Consider the following 16,321-nt stretch of genomic DNA (forward strand, 5'->3'; position numbering starts at 1 on the left):
TTAGAATTTATTACATCACTATTTGGTATGATCTGTTATGCATGATTGAATGAGTACGAAATCAGAGTGATGATTCCTATTTGTCGCTTCCTATCTTTTGTAATATCCATGTCCATTTTCCTTCATCTGGATGTTGCTTTAATTGAACTCTTGCACTATATGTTATTCAGTAAAAAATAGTGCTCGTATGCTTGGCGGAACTTGTATGTAAAGCATATTTGAATATCACATTTTTGTGGATTCTCCTTTTTCTTTCAAAAGATACAGCTTATAGCTCTCATTTTCTAATACTGATTTTGTGTAAACTATATCAATTTGAGTGATTGGTGCCACATAAAACATTCTTCAAAGTCGAATAATGGCTATTAATAATTTTTTTCATGGCCCTTCTATTATTTCAGTTGCCTGGCCGCTCGAACAATGAGATAAAGAACTACTGGAAAACCAAACTAAAGAGACAACGGCATGCAAGCTTGTCCATGTACCCTCCAGAAGTTTTTTCCGGGCGGTTAATGAGTACAAAAAAAATAAGGAACTCGACGCATTCTCTTCCGCAAATGTACATCCTGATCTCTTGCTCATCAACACTTTTCATATTCCATCTGTGGAAGTAAAAAAAAAAAAAAATTGAACCTAGTCAGTAGTAGTATCAATGTGATAACTGTACGGCAGTTTTCGAAATTTGGAATCCAACTCCAAGTTGGATTTGTAAATTTTATAGACTTTTACACTGATTTTGAAATAAAGTGAACAATTATTCCGGAAATAAGTGAATAATTCTCATGGCCAAATGGCTCCTAAGTGTTAAAAAATTTTAGACATGTGTATGACAACAGAATGTGTTGACAGGATGACTTCAAATGTTTTCGTAGATTCACCATCTGTTGAAGAAGCTAGTGGTGGAGTAAATGGTGAACTGAAAAAAGGTCCTTGGAGTAAACCAGAAGATACTATTTTAGTGGATTACGTCGCAAAACATGGGGAGGGGAATTGGAGTGCAGTCCAGGAGCAACCAGGACTTGCTCGCAATGGGAAAAGTTGCCGTTTGCGGTGGGCAAATCAGCTAAAACCAGATTTAAAGAAATGTGCTTCCATCCAGAGGAAGAGCATCGAATAATTGAACTACAGGAAACAAATGGTCACGAATGGCACACATATTTTGGAGGTGCCAGGTCAGTGCCACATCCGTGCCATGTCAGTGCCACGTCAGTACCACGTCTGTGCCACGTTAGTATCACGTCAACATTTATGTTTACGTGTTCAACTTTATATAAGTTAAGGTGCCTACTTGTGCAAAAGGGTCTTTTTATTTATTATGCCTTTTTCTTACCTACTGAACATGGAAAACGTTTTTGAAGAAAACAAATTTCCTTCACACCGAACACCCCTCACTCTCTACTCATTTATCCATTTGTCTTCTTGTTTTACAAAGTTCCTTTAAAAATCAGCTGACACATAGTATAGCACTCTCAAACAATTGTGCTTAAATTTCTCTTCTTTCTCTTTTACTCAGATTTGTTCTTTAAGTTAAGACCATTCTTGATTTCACATTCTAGCCTTAATGTTTCAGTTTTTTTTTTTTTTTCCTGGTTCTTGAAAATTTTGATCATATTTATATCATTTTATCTTGTTTGTTAAGGGGGTCTATTTTCCCTTTGTGAATCTAAGGTTTAAGCCATTTTTCTTGGTTCATTTGATTAAATTCTTGTTTTTTCCACTATTTTAGATAGGGTGTTTGTTTTTTTCTTATTTTTGTTTAAGGAAGTGATCGTAAGAGGTTAGCTTCAAGACTTCGTCAGCAGATTCTTGAACTCATGTTGTCATTCAGGTTTTAAAAAAAAATGCTTTAATTTGGTTACGATTAATTGTTTTATGGAAACTAAATAAGGAACTCGACACATTCTCTTCTGAAAATGCACATCCTGATCTCTTGCCTATCAACACTATTGAGATTCCATATGTGGAATTAAAAAATTTTGAACCTAGTCAGCAGTTGTATCCTTCAGGGCCAAGGCCGTCTCAACAAGATTGGGAGCCTAAGGCTAAACTTCATAGAGAGACCCTAATTTTAAAAATAAAAAAATAAAAAAATTAAAAAAAAATTGTGATATATATGTTTATTTAAAGTCTACTTTTTTAGTTTTTTTTTAGATGTGAAGTCATTAATTAGTGTTTATAATCGTCAAGAACAATGTAAAGTTGTTAACAATTTTTTCAAATCAATTTATTGTAAAAAAAAAAAAAAAAAAAAAAAAAAAAAAAAATCAACTGACAATATAGCTAATCAATCACGTGACCAAAAAAATTCTTCTCTTTTTTTTAATAAAAATTGTATACTCCCTCTATCTCAAGTTATGTGACACAATTTGGATTTCAACAGTCAAATTTCCTTATTTCTATCGTGGATTCGAACATACAATCTTTAAGTTTTTTGAAATACAATTTACATATTTAGAAATTACATAAAAATACTATAAGTCACAATATTTTTTAAACAAATTAGCAATTAAACTTAATTAAAAATAAGGCCCCAAAAATTTGGGGGCCCAAGGCCATTGCCTTAGTGGCCTTGGCCTTGAGCCGGCCCTGTTCGGGGCTTCTTAACCTAGTAGCTTTCATAATATTCCTGCAACTAGCATGCCGGCTCAGGATCTTAATTCTTCCTGCAATACTCGTTCTATCCACTCAACAGTTCATTCGTCTAAGCGTATATGAGGATCAGGCTTTGTTCTAAATGTTAATATTGCTGCTAGTAGCTGTCTTGATATTCCTGCAACTAGCATGCTGGATCAGGGTCTTAATTCTTGCAGGAATACTCATTCGGTGCTCTCGACAATTCATCCGTCCAAGCGTATGTGAGGTTCAGACTCTGTTCTAAATGTAAATATTGTTGCTAGTAGCTGTCTTGACATTCTTGCAACTAGCATGATGGATCAGGATCTTAATTCTTCCAGGAATACTCATTCGATCCTCTTGACAATTCATCCGCCCAAGCGTATACGAGGTTCAAACTTTGTTCTAAATGCTAATATTGCAGCTAGTAGCTGTCTTGATATTCCTGCAACTAGCATGCTGGATCAGGGTCTTAATTCTTCCAGGAATACTTGTTCGGTCCTCTCAACAATTCATCCGTCCAAGCGTATACGAGGATCAGAATCTTGTTTCTCTGGTCTAAATGTTGATCTTTTTCAAACTTGCCATCAAAATCAAATTGATGGTTCTTTGCTTTCTCAATCCTCGGGGTTCTCTTAGTCATATCACCCATCATTCTGTTGGGCTAAAACGGTCCAATATTGTCCTCTTTGAGCCAAGCCCGCACGGTTTTCCCCAAAAGTCGTCACTTCATTAAGAGTATTCAACACCTTATAATTAATTCCTTTTTCTTTGCAGCTATCAATGTGGTACTTTGTTCGCACACACAATAATCTCCCCTTGAACTAAGTTCCACATGGCTCATTGTCATAATTCAAGGGTGGGTAAAGGTCGTAAACCGGCCCATAGACAGGCAAAGGCACTAAGCCGGGCCCCACGCCACACTCCGCCATCTTCATACTCGTCCCGCAAAATCATTAGCTCTGATACCAGTTGTTTGGCTAAGATGGTCCAAAGATACTCTTAATATGATGTGATATTGTTCGCTTTGGGCCAAGCCCGCACGGTTTTCTCCAAAAGGCCTCACTTCATTAAGAGTATCCAACACCTTACAAGTAACTCATTTTTCTTTTCAGCTATCAATGTGGTACTTTGTTCGCACATCCAACACATTCTCGGGTGAAATTCCTGCCATCCATGCCTTTTTAAATGGCAACTCCTCTTCTTCAGAGCCCAAATGGGCTTCTAAGAAGCTGGAGCTCCCTTCAGTCCGAACTCAGATGGCAAGTTGGGCACCACTTCCTTTGGTCGAGTCCTTCGATACATTAATTCAGTCTCCTCCAAATGAGCATACTGATTCAGGCAGTCTGTCACCTTGAAACAGTGGTCTATTGAATGCCATACTTTATGGATACAAACACCCAAAGCTTCAAAGAATAATTCACAACAGGAGACTTATTTTGACTCAATCTCCCCTTTAGGTCATTCTTTAAGGTCGGTGTTTAGTGAATACACCCCTATTAATGGAGGCTCATTGGATGAGCACCAGTCAATAGCGACAGTTGTTGGTGAGAATGGTTACTAGATTGATTTATTCCAAGTTTCTGCATAGTTGGAAGTGTACAAATATTTATGTCATTTGATTTTTAAAACGGAATATTTACCACGCTAAGCGTTGATGTGGCAAGGAGAGTGTATTTCACTTTCTTTGAGAGAGTGAGAAGCATATTTTAGAGTTGCCACGTCCGTGCCGCGTCAGTGCCACGCCTGTGCAACGTCCGTGCCATGTCAGTATCACGTCAACATTTATATTTATGTGTGCAACATTATACAAGTTAAGGTGTCTACTTGTGCAAAGGGGTCTTTTTATGTATTATGCTTTTTTCTTACCTACTGAACATGGAAAACATTTTTGAAGAAAACAAATTACCTTCACACCGAACACCCCTCGCTCTCTACTCATTTTCCCATTTGCCTTCGGGTTTTACAAAGTTCCTTTAAAACTCAGTTGACACATAGCATAGCACTCTCAAACAATTGTACTTAAATTTCTCTTCTTTCTCTTTTACTCACATTTGTTCTCTAAGTTAAGACCATTCTTAATTTCACATTCTAGCCTTAGTGTTTCACTTTTTTTTTTCCTGGTTCTTGAAAATTTTGATCATATTTGTATGATTTTATCTTGTGTGTGTTAAGGGGGTCTTTTTTCCCTTTGTGAATCTAAGGTTTAAGCCATTTTTTCTTGGTTCATTTTGATTGAATTCTTGTTTTTCTCACTATTTTAGTTTGTGGGTGTTTGCTTTTTTCTTGTTTTTGTTTAAGGAAGTGATCATAAGTCGTTAGCTTCAAGACTTTATCGACGGGTTCTTGAACTGTTGTCATTCAGGAAAAAGGAAAAAAAAAACTAAAATGCTTTAATTTGGTTACGATTAATTGTTTTATGGAAACTTAGTATAAGCTAGTCAAACCAGCTTATAAGTACTTTTTGACTTATCTACGCGTTTGGTAAAAATAAACGTGTTTATAAATCAAGTTCTTATAAGATAAAAATATTTCAGAAATGCAAGCATCAAAAATTCAGAAAATCAAGAAAGAAGGAGAGAGTGAAAGTACAGAGTGCTATCTTAATCTGCTAGTGGTGATTCCTATTTGTCATTTTCTATCTTTTGTAATATCCGTGTCCATTTTCCTTCATCTGGATGTTGCTTTTAATTGAACTCTTGCACTATGTGTTATTCAGTAAAAAATGGTGCTCGTATGCTTGGCGAAACTTGTATGTAAAGCATATTTGAATATCACTTTTTGGTGGCCTCTCATATTTGAATATCACTTTTTGGTGGCCTCTCCTCTTTCTCTCAAAAGACACAGTTTTATAGCTTTCATTTTCTAGTACTGATTTTGTGTGAACTTTATCAATTTGAGTGATCGGTGCCATCCAACACATTCTTCAAAGTCGAATAATGGCTATAAATTAATTTTTTTCATGGCCCTTCTATTCTTTCAGTTGCCTGGCCGCTCAGACAATGAGATAAAAAACTACTGGAACGCCAAATTAAAGAGACAACGGCGTGCAGTCTTGTCCATGTACCCTCCAGAAGTTTGTTTCTCGGAGTTTAGTGAGAACAAACAAAATAAAGATCTCGACACATTCTCTTCTGAAAATTCACATCCTGATCTCTTGCCTATCAACACTTTTGAGATTCCATCTGTGGAATTAAAAAAAATTTGAACCTAGTCAGCTGTTGCATCCTCCGGGCCTTCTTAATATTGCTTCTAGTAGCTTTCATAATACTCCTGCAACTAGCATGCCAGCTCAGGATCTTAATTCTTCCAGCAATACTCATTCTGTCCACTGATCAACAGTTCATCCGTCCAAGCGTATATGGGGAGCAAGCTCTGTTCTAAATGTTAATCTTGCTGCTAGTAGCTGTCTTGATATTCTTGCAACTAGCATGCTGGATCAGGGTCTTAATTCTTCCAGGTCCTCTCGACAATTCATCCATCCAAACATATACGAGGATCAGAATCTTGTTTCTCTGGTCTAAATGTTGATCTTTTTCAAGCTTGTCATCAAATCAAAATGACCGTTCTTTTGTTGCTTAGTCCTCGGGGTTCTCTTCGTCATATCACCCATCATTCTTGGGTGAAATTCCTGGCGGCCATGCCTTTTTAATTGGCAACTCCTCTTCTTCAGAGCCCAAATGGGCTTCTAAGAAGCTGGAGCTCCCTTCACTCCAAACTCTGTTGGCAAGTTGGCCACCACTTCCTCCAGTCGAGTCCTTCGATACATCGGTTCAGTCTCCTCCAAATAAGCATTCTGATTCAGGCAGTCTGTCACCTCGAAACAGTGGTCTATTGGACACCATACTTTATGGATCACGGACATCCAAAGCTTCAAAGAATATTTCACATCAGGAGACATATTGTGACTCAATCTCCCCTTGAGGTCATTCTTCAGGATCGGTGTTTAGTGAATACACCCCTACCAATGGAAGTTCATTGGATGAGCACCAGTCAATAGTGACAGTAGTTGGTGAGAATGGTTACTAAATTGATTTATTCTAATTATCTGCACTGTTGAAAGTGTTCAAAAGTTTATGTAATTTTTTTTTTTTTTTAGGATTTTGAAGGATGCGAGGTTAAGCAAGTGAAGGTTGACTTCGATCCACTGGTCGGAAATATGATACATCAAGCCACCATTTGTTTTCTGGGACTGATTGGTACTTTGCTGTAGTGTTTGTTTAAATTATACACAGGGCCGGAGTCACATAGGGCCAAGGGGTTCATCTGAACCCCCTTCGGCGGAATATTACACTGTTTATACATGGTTAAAATCACTTTTTATGTATATAGTTGATTTTGAAGCACTTAAGCTTCTTCGTGTGTTTACTTCTATATATTTGGAACCCCTAGTGAAAATCCTAAGTCCACCACTGATTATACGTACATATATTTTAGAATAATATTTTTTCTTAGGCATAATACATAAACAGACCCTCAAACTTGGCCTCAACTGACAAGTATACCCTCCAACTTTGGGTATGCACAAGTAGGCACCTTAACTTGTGTAAAGTTGAACACATAAACACAAATGCTGACTTGACACTGACGTGGCACGTAAATTTTGGAGGTGCCACGTCCGTGCAATGTCAGTGCCACGTCCGTGCCACGTCAGTATCACGTCAACATTTAAGTTTACGTGTTCAACTTTATACAAGTTAAGGTGCCTACTTGTGCACAAGGGTCTTTTATATATTATGCATTTTTTTACCTACTGAACATGGAAAACATTTTTGAAGAAAACAAATTTCCTTCACACCGAACACCCCTCACTCTCTACTCATTTTCCCATTTGTCTTCTTGTTTTACAAAGTTCCTTTAAAACTCAGCTGACACATAGCATAGCACTCTCAAACAATTGTACTTAAATTTCTCTTCTTTCTGTTTTACTCACATTTGTTCTTTAAGTTAAGACCATTCTTGATTTCACATTTCTAGCCTTAGTGTCTCACTTTTTTCCGGGTGAAAATTTTGATCATATTTGTATGACTTTATCTTGTGTGTATTAAGGGGGTCTTTTTTCCCTTTGTGAATCTAAGGCTTAAGCCATTTTTCTTGGTTCATTTTGATTGAAATCTTGTTTTTTTCACTATTGGGTGTTTGCTTTTTTCTTGTTTTTGTTTAAGGAAGTGATCATAAGCGGTTAGCTTCAAGACTTTGTCGGCAAGTTCTTGAACTGTTGTCATTCAGGTTAAAAAAAAAAAAAAACTAAAATGCTTTAATTTGGTTATGATTAATTGTTTTATAGAAACTTAAACTTGTTACTTTTAGCTTGAGTTTATTGTGTTTTAGCATTTTTGTTATAAGATTTATGTTTGCTCTTGTTGGTATAACCTGAAGTTTCCATCTTGAGCTTTGAATTAATTAAGCTGAGCCATTATATCTTGTAAGTGTTAGATTTGATATTAAACCATTTTGAGGCTGAGGTTTGAGGTTTTGTTTTGTAAACTAAACAAATACTGCATTTTCTTGGGGTTAAGGGTCAAAAACACACCTCAAATATAACATTTGTTTGAGGTTCCTAGTTGAACTATCAGGTGTGAGATTTTTCTACCTAAATTATCACCAACTAGTTTGCAAAACACAACTATGAGTTTTCTTTTCCTACCTAAACTATCACCCACTAGTTCGCAAAACACACATCATTAAAAGTGAATAACTGATAGTTGAGCTATGTTATGCAAACTATTGGTGATAGTTTAGGTAGAAAAAGTGAACAACTGATAGTTGTGTTGGTTTTGCAAGCTAATTGGTGATAGTTTAGGCAGGTGTTAGTGCGGAAACGATAAAAACACAATAATTAACATAGTTCGGATCGATGTGATCCTAGTCCACGGAGAACGGCCGACACTTTTATTAATATCAAGGGAGAAAGTAAGTTACAAGATTGAATACTCTTAGGTTCTATGTTCTGTCCTACTTAATAAATCCTAGCTAGTATGTATTTATACTACTAGGTCTAATCCTTTCCGAGAAAGGATCTAAATCCCAATAACACTAGAAAACCAACAAAGAAAAAAGTTTCCTTTTATTTCTTTCCGCTTTTGAGTAGGAATTGGCTTGAATATCTTCTCAACTTCACAGTAGGAAACTCATCCTAGATAGTTCAGGTAGAAACTCAAACAACTGTTATAGTTGAGGTGTGTTTTTTATCATTATCTCTTCTTCTTCTTCTTTTTTGTAGCATTTCTTAGTGTTTGCTGGTAAAGAAATTTGACAGAACTAACAATTGCTTAGTGATGTATATACGGAATTCCCTATTAAATTGTTTTCCTTACAAGAAAAATCACATGAGTTCTTCAGATGTTGATTTTGAGGTTACCGGTGTAATCCCACAAGTGGGCTTGGGGTGATTTTTGAGGTTAATATGATTAGTTAATAGTCAAAAACACACCTGAGCTATCACCTTTTTTGCGAGTTTCGCACCTCAATTATCAACTGTTCCCCTTTCCTACCTGAACTATCACCATCTATGTATAAAAACACACCTCAACTATCAGTTATTCCCTTTTCCTACTTAAACTATCACCATCTATGTATTAAAACACACTCCAACTATCAGTTGTTTCCTTTTCCTACCTAGTAGGTTTAGGGTTTTCCCTTGAAAAAAGGGAACAACGGATAGTTGGGATGTGAAACTAGTGAACAAGCGATAATTCAGGTGCGTTTTTTACCATTATCTCTAAAATGATTGGTCAAATACTATTTGCATTTCTTGTTCAACTGCTATGAGGTTTAAACATATGTTTACGTGGTTTATGGTAGATATCATTTCCCTTGTTGTATTCAGGGATCTCGACTCTCGACCAATGAGGTTTTCCTTGCAAATTTGAGATAATAATTTTCGACATGTTTGCTTGTTTTATCCCCAAAGTTGGTTATCACCTTACGTCGTAGTTAGATAGATAAGGAGATCTTATAGGTTTTCAAAAGTTTGGTTTATCCGTGTCTGCTAAATTCAGAATAAGTTATCGGAGAACTAGAAAAAGGAAAAAATAAATAACGACAAAAATGGATAACTTTAAGGCACTTTTCCAAATTTGGAATCCAATTCCAAGTTGGATTTGGAAATTTTATAACCAAACACTGATTTTGAAATAAAGTGCAAAATTATTCAGGAAATAAGTGAATAATCTCCTAATTGTTCAACAATTTTAGACATGTGTATGACAACTGAATTTGTTGACATGATGACTTCAAAAGTTTTCGTAGATTCGCCATCTGTTGAAGAAGCTAGTGGTGGAGGAAATGTTGAACTGAAAAAAGGTCCTTGGAGTAAAGCAAAAGATGCTATTTATATGGATTACGTCCCAAAACATGGGGAGGGGAATTGGAGTGCAGTCCAGAAGCAATCAGGACTTGCTCGCAGTGGGAAAAGTTGCCGTTTGCGGTGGGCAAATCATCTAAGACCGGATTTAAAGAAATGTGCTTTCACTCCAGAGGAAGAGCGTCGAATAATTGAACTACGGGAAACAAATGGTCACGAATGGCTGCTGAGATTTGCATCATGTCTCATTCTTTTTTCTTTTTTTGGGAAGGTAATAACTATGTCTCATCCTTTTTCAGCAGCAACCTTATAGTTGCCGACAAAACTATGTGAACTGATTAAAATCCAAAACTGCTATCTGATATAAATCTTAACCATTCACGAGGGTATTTGTTACTGGTCAATACATAGTTTTGGTAAACAAAAGTGTGTCCTGTGTTCTTATTACCGTTTAATTCTTGATCTACTCCCTCCGTCCCATATTACTTCGTCACTTTCCTTTTTGCACGCCTCTTAAGAAATCATAAATAAAAGATATATTTTACTATCTTACCCCTATCTCTCTCCAATAAATATATTCTAATCAAAATTGACAATTTTCAAGAACTTTTAATGCTAAGGATAAGATGGAAAGATTTAAATAATTTTATCTTGGTTTTATAAATGAACAAGTAATTTGGGACATATATTTTTAGTAATATGGGATGGAGGGAGAAACTCCCCACTTAGTTACTTTATGTGGATTCGTGTACATAGACTATGGTGTCATTTTTTTGGTCAAACTTACGGATGTTCATTGGTCGGTTCGGTACAGCTTTGAACAATTTTTGATTTGGTATTTTCGGTATTCGGTTTCTTAAAATAACCTATACCCAAAAAGAAACCTAATTAAATTCGGCACTGTTTGTTTTTCTCTTTTTGGTTTCGAGTTGTTTGGTTCGAATCAGTTTGAGTTTACACCACAACAGAAAGGGTCAGAAAAGACGGGGGTGTGTGTGTATTATGTACATGTATATATTTATCTGAACTCCTTTTTTATTAAGTAAATAAATTTCATTAATTGCTTTGGCCAAAACACGCCATAAACAAGAAGGATACTAAAAAGTAGAAAACACGGTTTTCTGCAACGGACACCCAATCTTCTACTATATAACAAGGAACTTCATGGGTGCACCAAAAGAAAATAAAGGATCGGAGGCTACTCCACAACTTGATAAAATTCAACTCGATTCCTTCAAAGGCGCTTTCTCTCTCTGTTTCCTTCTCTCCAAATTTTCCACATAAGTGATAGTGGAGCCATGTCCCATGCCCTTCTTCTATCGCTTTATTGTGAATGACTGCATTGGTTCGTTTGCCATAAGTACCTCCATATTCCGCTGAGTTAGATTCGATAATGGGTTTGAGTCGGTGATTGTAAACTTCCTTTTGTCGATCTTGATTTGTGTATATATTCCGAAAATATGGACCTAGCTTTTGGGAAGAAATGATTAGTATTGCTTCCTTATGTTCATCTAATTATAAGTTTCTGCCTATCTCCAAGGTTTCACCTTTATATGCCAAACCTTGAATATTGCATGCTTTTTGGATTAGATACTATTTCCTTTTCTGGGTACTCCCGATTGTGACTATGTGAAGTAAAGCAGTTTAGAGAAGAAAGATGAACTCCAAATCTGTGTGAGGAAGAACGAAATGTAATAGAGAAGAGAAATGAATGTATATCATCGGTTAGTTATAAAATGAGGGTGATATACCCGTATATACACATGAGTAAGAGGAGAGATGATATCCTAACTAATTAACAAACTTTGTGAAGCTAATAACTACTTACATGACTCATTAACTAACTTGTACAATGACTAATCTACCCTCTATACATACTTAAGTGACACCTTCTTTATTGTTCTCAACATTCCCCCTCAAGCTAGGAACTAAAAAAATGTACTTAATTCCAAGCTTGGAACATAAGTAGTGATGTTGTACTCGACTAAGAACCTTCGTCAACAAATCAGATGGCTGGTCTTGAGTTGGAATATACTTGGTGCTCACCAAGCCTTGAGTAATTTTCTCTCTTATAAAGTAGCAGTCGATTTCAATATGCTTGGTCCTTTCGGGTATACAGGATTTGCTGTAATTTGTATTGTAGACTTACTATCATTGAATATGTTGATTGGTAGTTTAACTTCATTCCCAACTCCTTCACAAGTCCTATCAACCAACTGATCTCAATAACAGTTGTTGCTGCACTTCTATATTCAGACTCACCTGAGCTTCTGGATATAGTTGGTTGCTTTTTTGATTTCCATGACACCAATGAATCTCCTAATTTTACTAAATAACCAGACACAGATTTCCTTGAGTGAGCGCATGATGCCCAATCAGCATCACAGTATGCAGATATAACTGTGTTTGGATTGCTTGACAACAGTATGCCTTGTCCAAGCTGGTTTTGATGTACTTTACTATTCTTAGAGCAGCCTCCCTATGAGACACTTTTGGTTGTTGTAGAAAGTGGCTGAGAGTTTGAACTACAAATCTTATATCTAGTCTTGTCATTGTGAGATAGAGTAACTTACCAATTAACCTCTGATAAGCACCTTGATCAGTTAAGGGATCATCAATCTTTTCAATCTCAGTAGCATTAATGTGATCATCATATTGCTTTGTAGTTAACTTGTTGTTGGTGTCTATTGGAGTAACTGATGGTTTTGCACCACTTAGTCCAGCTTAAGAGATTAGTTCCAAGGTATACTTCCTTTGATGCATCAATATTCCTTGTTTTGACTTTGCAAACTCAATTCCTAGGAAGTACTTAAGCTCTCCTAGGTCCTTCATTTTGAATGGTTGTTGTAAGTTCCTTTTGGTTTCTTCAATAAATTTCAGAGAATCCCCAGTAATGAGCATGTCATCCACATAGATTAGCACAACCACCATGCCATTTGTTGTCTTCTTGATAAACAAAGAATGATAGCACAACCACCATGCCATTGTAACTTTATCAATGCTTCACATAATTTTGCATTCCACTGCCTTGTGGCTTGTTTAAGCCCATATAAAAAGATTTAATGAGCTTGCATACATGATTCCCCCCCTTGGCTCTTAAATCCTAGTGGAATCTCCATATAACTCTCATTATGAAGATCTCCTTGGAGAAAAGCATTATACACATCCATTTAGAATATATGCCACTGTTTTTTAGCAGCTAAGGTAAGAACAGTTCTCATAGTTTTCATTTTGACAACTAGTAAGAATGTTTCTTGGTAATCAATCCCTTCTTGTTGGCTATACCCCTTAGCAATCAGTCTTGCTTTGAGTCTCTCAATTTTTCCTGTAGATTTGTACTTAATCTTGTATATACACTTGCATCCAATTGGTTTCTTTCCATCTGGTAGAGGTACAACTGTCCAAGTATTATTGTTTTCTAGAGCATCTATCTCATTTTGCATTGCTTCTTTCCATCTTGGATCTGCTACTGCTTCTGAGAAACTCTTAGGTTTTGTAACAGTTGACATATTTTCTAAGTAGGCTTAATAGTTAGGAATCAACTTCTCATAGGATAGATTGTTTGACATAGCATATAGAATCTCTTTTATGTTTAAAGAGACAAAGTTCTTCATCCAAATAGGTGGCTTTCTTTCTCTGCCTGTTCTTCTGTGATCAATCTCATTATGTTAAGCTGGTTGATCTATGTGATTGTTTATAGCAGGCTGAGGCATGACTTCTTGTATGATTAGATCAATATGTGGATCTGCAGCTATTTGATCATTGTTATTTGCTGGTGCTGCTTGGATATCTTGAATCATTTCATGAAATTCTTGTAGTTTTGGTTCAATAACTTGTTCTTCTACCTCAGTAGCTGAATTTTCCAACCTTCTTGGTTGAGTACACTTGATGTTCTCATAGTTGAGTCTGAACTGTAAATTTGTTGTATTTGTGAATCAGCATTGTCCAGTTGTAGTTTTGTGACAGGAAAGATAGGTGAATTATTTTGCTTCTGCATTTTGAATGGAAGTACATCATCTTTGAACACTATATCTCTAGTCACAAAAAAACACATGATTAGTAAGATCATACAAAAGATACCCTTTTAAGTTTCAGCATATCCCATGAGGACAGCAGATTTGGACCCTGGCTTTAGCTTATCCTGTTCTTGCTCAACTTTAGCAAAGAATAGGCACCGTATGACTCTTAAGTGAGCTGAGGAGGGTGGTCTAGTATATAGTTTTTCATAAGGTGCTTTATCACTGAGTATAGTGCTTGGCAATTTGTTAATTATGTATACAGCAACTTGTACACAAACACCCCAGAACTTTATTGGAACATTAGCCTGAAATCTAATTGCTCTTGTAACCTCAAGGATGTGTCTGCGCTTCCTCTCAGCTACACCATTTTGCTGAGGGACTAAGCACATGACCTTTGGTGAATAATCCCTAGCGACTTGAACAAATTGCTGCAAACTGAGTTTACAAACTAAACTCAGTGCCATTGTCAGACCTGACTATTCTTACTATTTTGTCAAACTGTGTTTTCACATATGTTAAGTACTGCTGAATGACAATGCATGTGTCTGATTTTAACTTAAGCATAAATATCCAGGTCATTCTTGAGTAATCATCTACTACAGTTAAAAAATAGGTATGACCGTCATGTGTAGGCACTTTGTAAGGCCCCCAAAGATTCATATGTACCAAGTCAAATATAGAGGAACTATTTGTATTGCTAATAGGAAAAGTCAGTCTTATTTGTTTTGCATAAGGACAAATGGTACATTTGTTCAACTATCATTTATAGCATCATTGCTAACTTGCAGTATTTTCTTTAGTACAACAGAGGACACATGTCCATATCTTTTATGCCAAAGATCTATATCAGACTTATGACTAAAAACAGATGCATAATTAAAAGTTTTTGCTATCAAGGAACAATCAATACTATCTTGATGACTTGGTAGTATGTATAACTCTCCTTCTTGTCTTCCAACCCCCTTCACCTTACCAGTGAAGAGATCTTAAAAAAGAAAGAAGTCGGGAAAGAAGGAAGCTGAGCAATTCAACTCTTTTGTTAGTTTTGCTATGGACAGCAAATTGAACTTGAATTTAGGTAAGTAAAAAACATTAGTGATAGTACTAGAATCATTTAGCTTGCTAGAACCTATATGTGTAACTAATTCCACATCACCATTTGATAAGAAGACTCTTTCTGGCAATTCTAATTTGTTTATTGAAGTTTTATCTAACAGATTTATGTCAGATACCATATGGTTAGTGGCACTAATGTCCACTATCCATTCTTTATTAGATCCAGTTGCTATTAGAGCAATACAATCTATGCTAGTCTCACCAACTCCTGAACCATTATAGATACCTGCAGTGTTGGCCAAATGTGCAGATTTTGTACTCTTGTTCAACAATTGTAGTGTTACAGCTCGAAATTTTCACGTCGTTTGCATCGTAAGTAAACTAACTAAGCTCAGAAAGGTCATGGAACCCTTATAAGGTTAAGGAATACTTTTAACAAGTGATAAGCAAGTGTATAAAGGTTTAGGGATCAAGCGAATCGAAGAAATTAAGTTTGTGGAAATTTTGGAAAACTTGGCAGAATTTTGGACAGGAAATTCTAGTCCAACTTGAGTAAGGTGTATCTCCTAGAATATGAGGAGTTCTAGAATGCATAACCTATGTAAATTGAATTTCATTGAGTCTAGTTCCAATGCAACAAACCGTTCGTCGATACGACATCAGAGTAGAAAGTTATGGGTGTTTAAAGTTGGGTTGCCAGTGGCTTCTCCGTCCAAACAGTGAGTTGTTGGAAAAATGACTTTCCACCATATAAATACCCTTTCTCTCCACTTTTATCATAATTTTTTCTTATTTTAAGCTCTAGAATCCTCCATACATCTCTCCTAACACCTCTAACTCCTTAGATCAAGAATCCAACAAAAATTACATACTAACTAGCTTGGGAAGTTTGTTATAACACCGTAATTCTCGTGATTGTTCGCGGGACGAGTCGAGGAAGGTGGGATTTCGAATCCAACCTTGCGAGAGTCAACTAAGTCTATTAAAGTAAGGATCTTGCTCCATATTTCTATAATTACGTTTAATTAGAGTCGCGGTCACGAGTTAAGCACCATATTAGGCTAAATTGAGATGAGGCATTATATGTTTGTATGGAATGTAATTAAAGAGGTGATATGGATGTTGAATTGACTGATGTGTTGTAGATATTCATTGGGATGTTGTTGTGATCTTGGAAACGTAGTAAAAATAGGGAAAATGCTGCCCGAATTCTTAGAACCCCGAATTGTCCTTCCATATACAACTTATATATGTGGTATACGAACATGTTGGGAGCTAACTAAGGGCATATACTTCAATATAGGTGCGTGGGAAGGACAAGTTTCGG

General features: G+C 36.2%; 1 protein-coding gene and 1 pseudogene across 1 annotated transcript; one reads left to right on the plus strand and one right to left on the minus strand.

Moving 5' to 3' along the window:
• Positions 1–820: 820 nt before the first annotated feature.
• Positions 821–10,308, plus strand: LOC132062307 (transcription factor GAMYB-like; annotated as a pseudogene).
• A 1,700-nt stretch (positions 10,309–12,008) lies between these two features.
• On the minus strand, positions 12,009–12,904 carry LOC132062308 (uncharacterized mitochondrial protein AtMg00810-like). Its single transcript, XM_059454903.1, has 3 exons — positions 12,729–12,904; positions 12,493–12,632; positions 12,009–12,319 (listed from the first exon to the last, which is right to left on the minus strand). Exons 1-3 carry the CDS (start codon positions 12,902–12,904, stop codon positions 12,009–12,011), a joined length of 627 nt encoding a protein of 208 aa, XP_059310886.1.
• Between the last annotated feature and the right edge of the window lie 3,417 nt (positions 12,905–16,321).

Source organism: Lycium ferocissimum, chromosome 7 (genome assembly GCF_029784015.1).
Source record: "Lycium ferocissimum isolate CSIRO_LF1 chromosome 7, AGI_CSIRO_Lferr_CH_V1, whole genome shotgun sequence".
In the NCBI taxonomy this organism is placed as follows: domain Eukaryota; kingdom Viridiplantae; phylum Streptophyta; class Magnoliopsida; order Solanales; family Solanaceae; genus Lycium; species Lycium ferocissimum.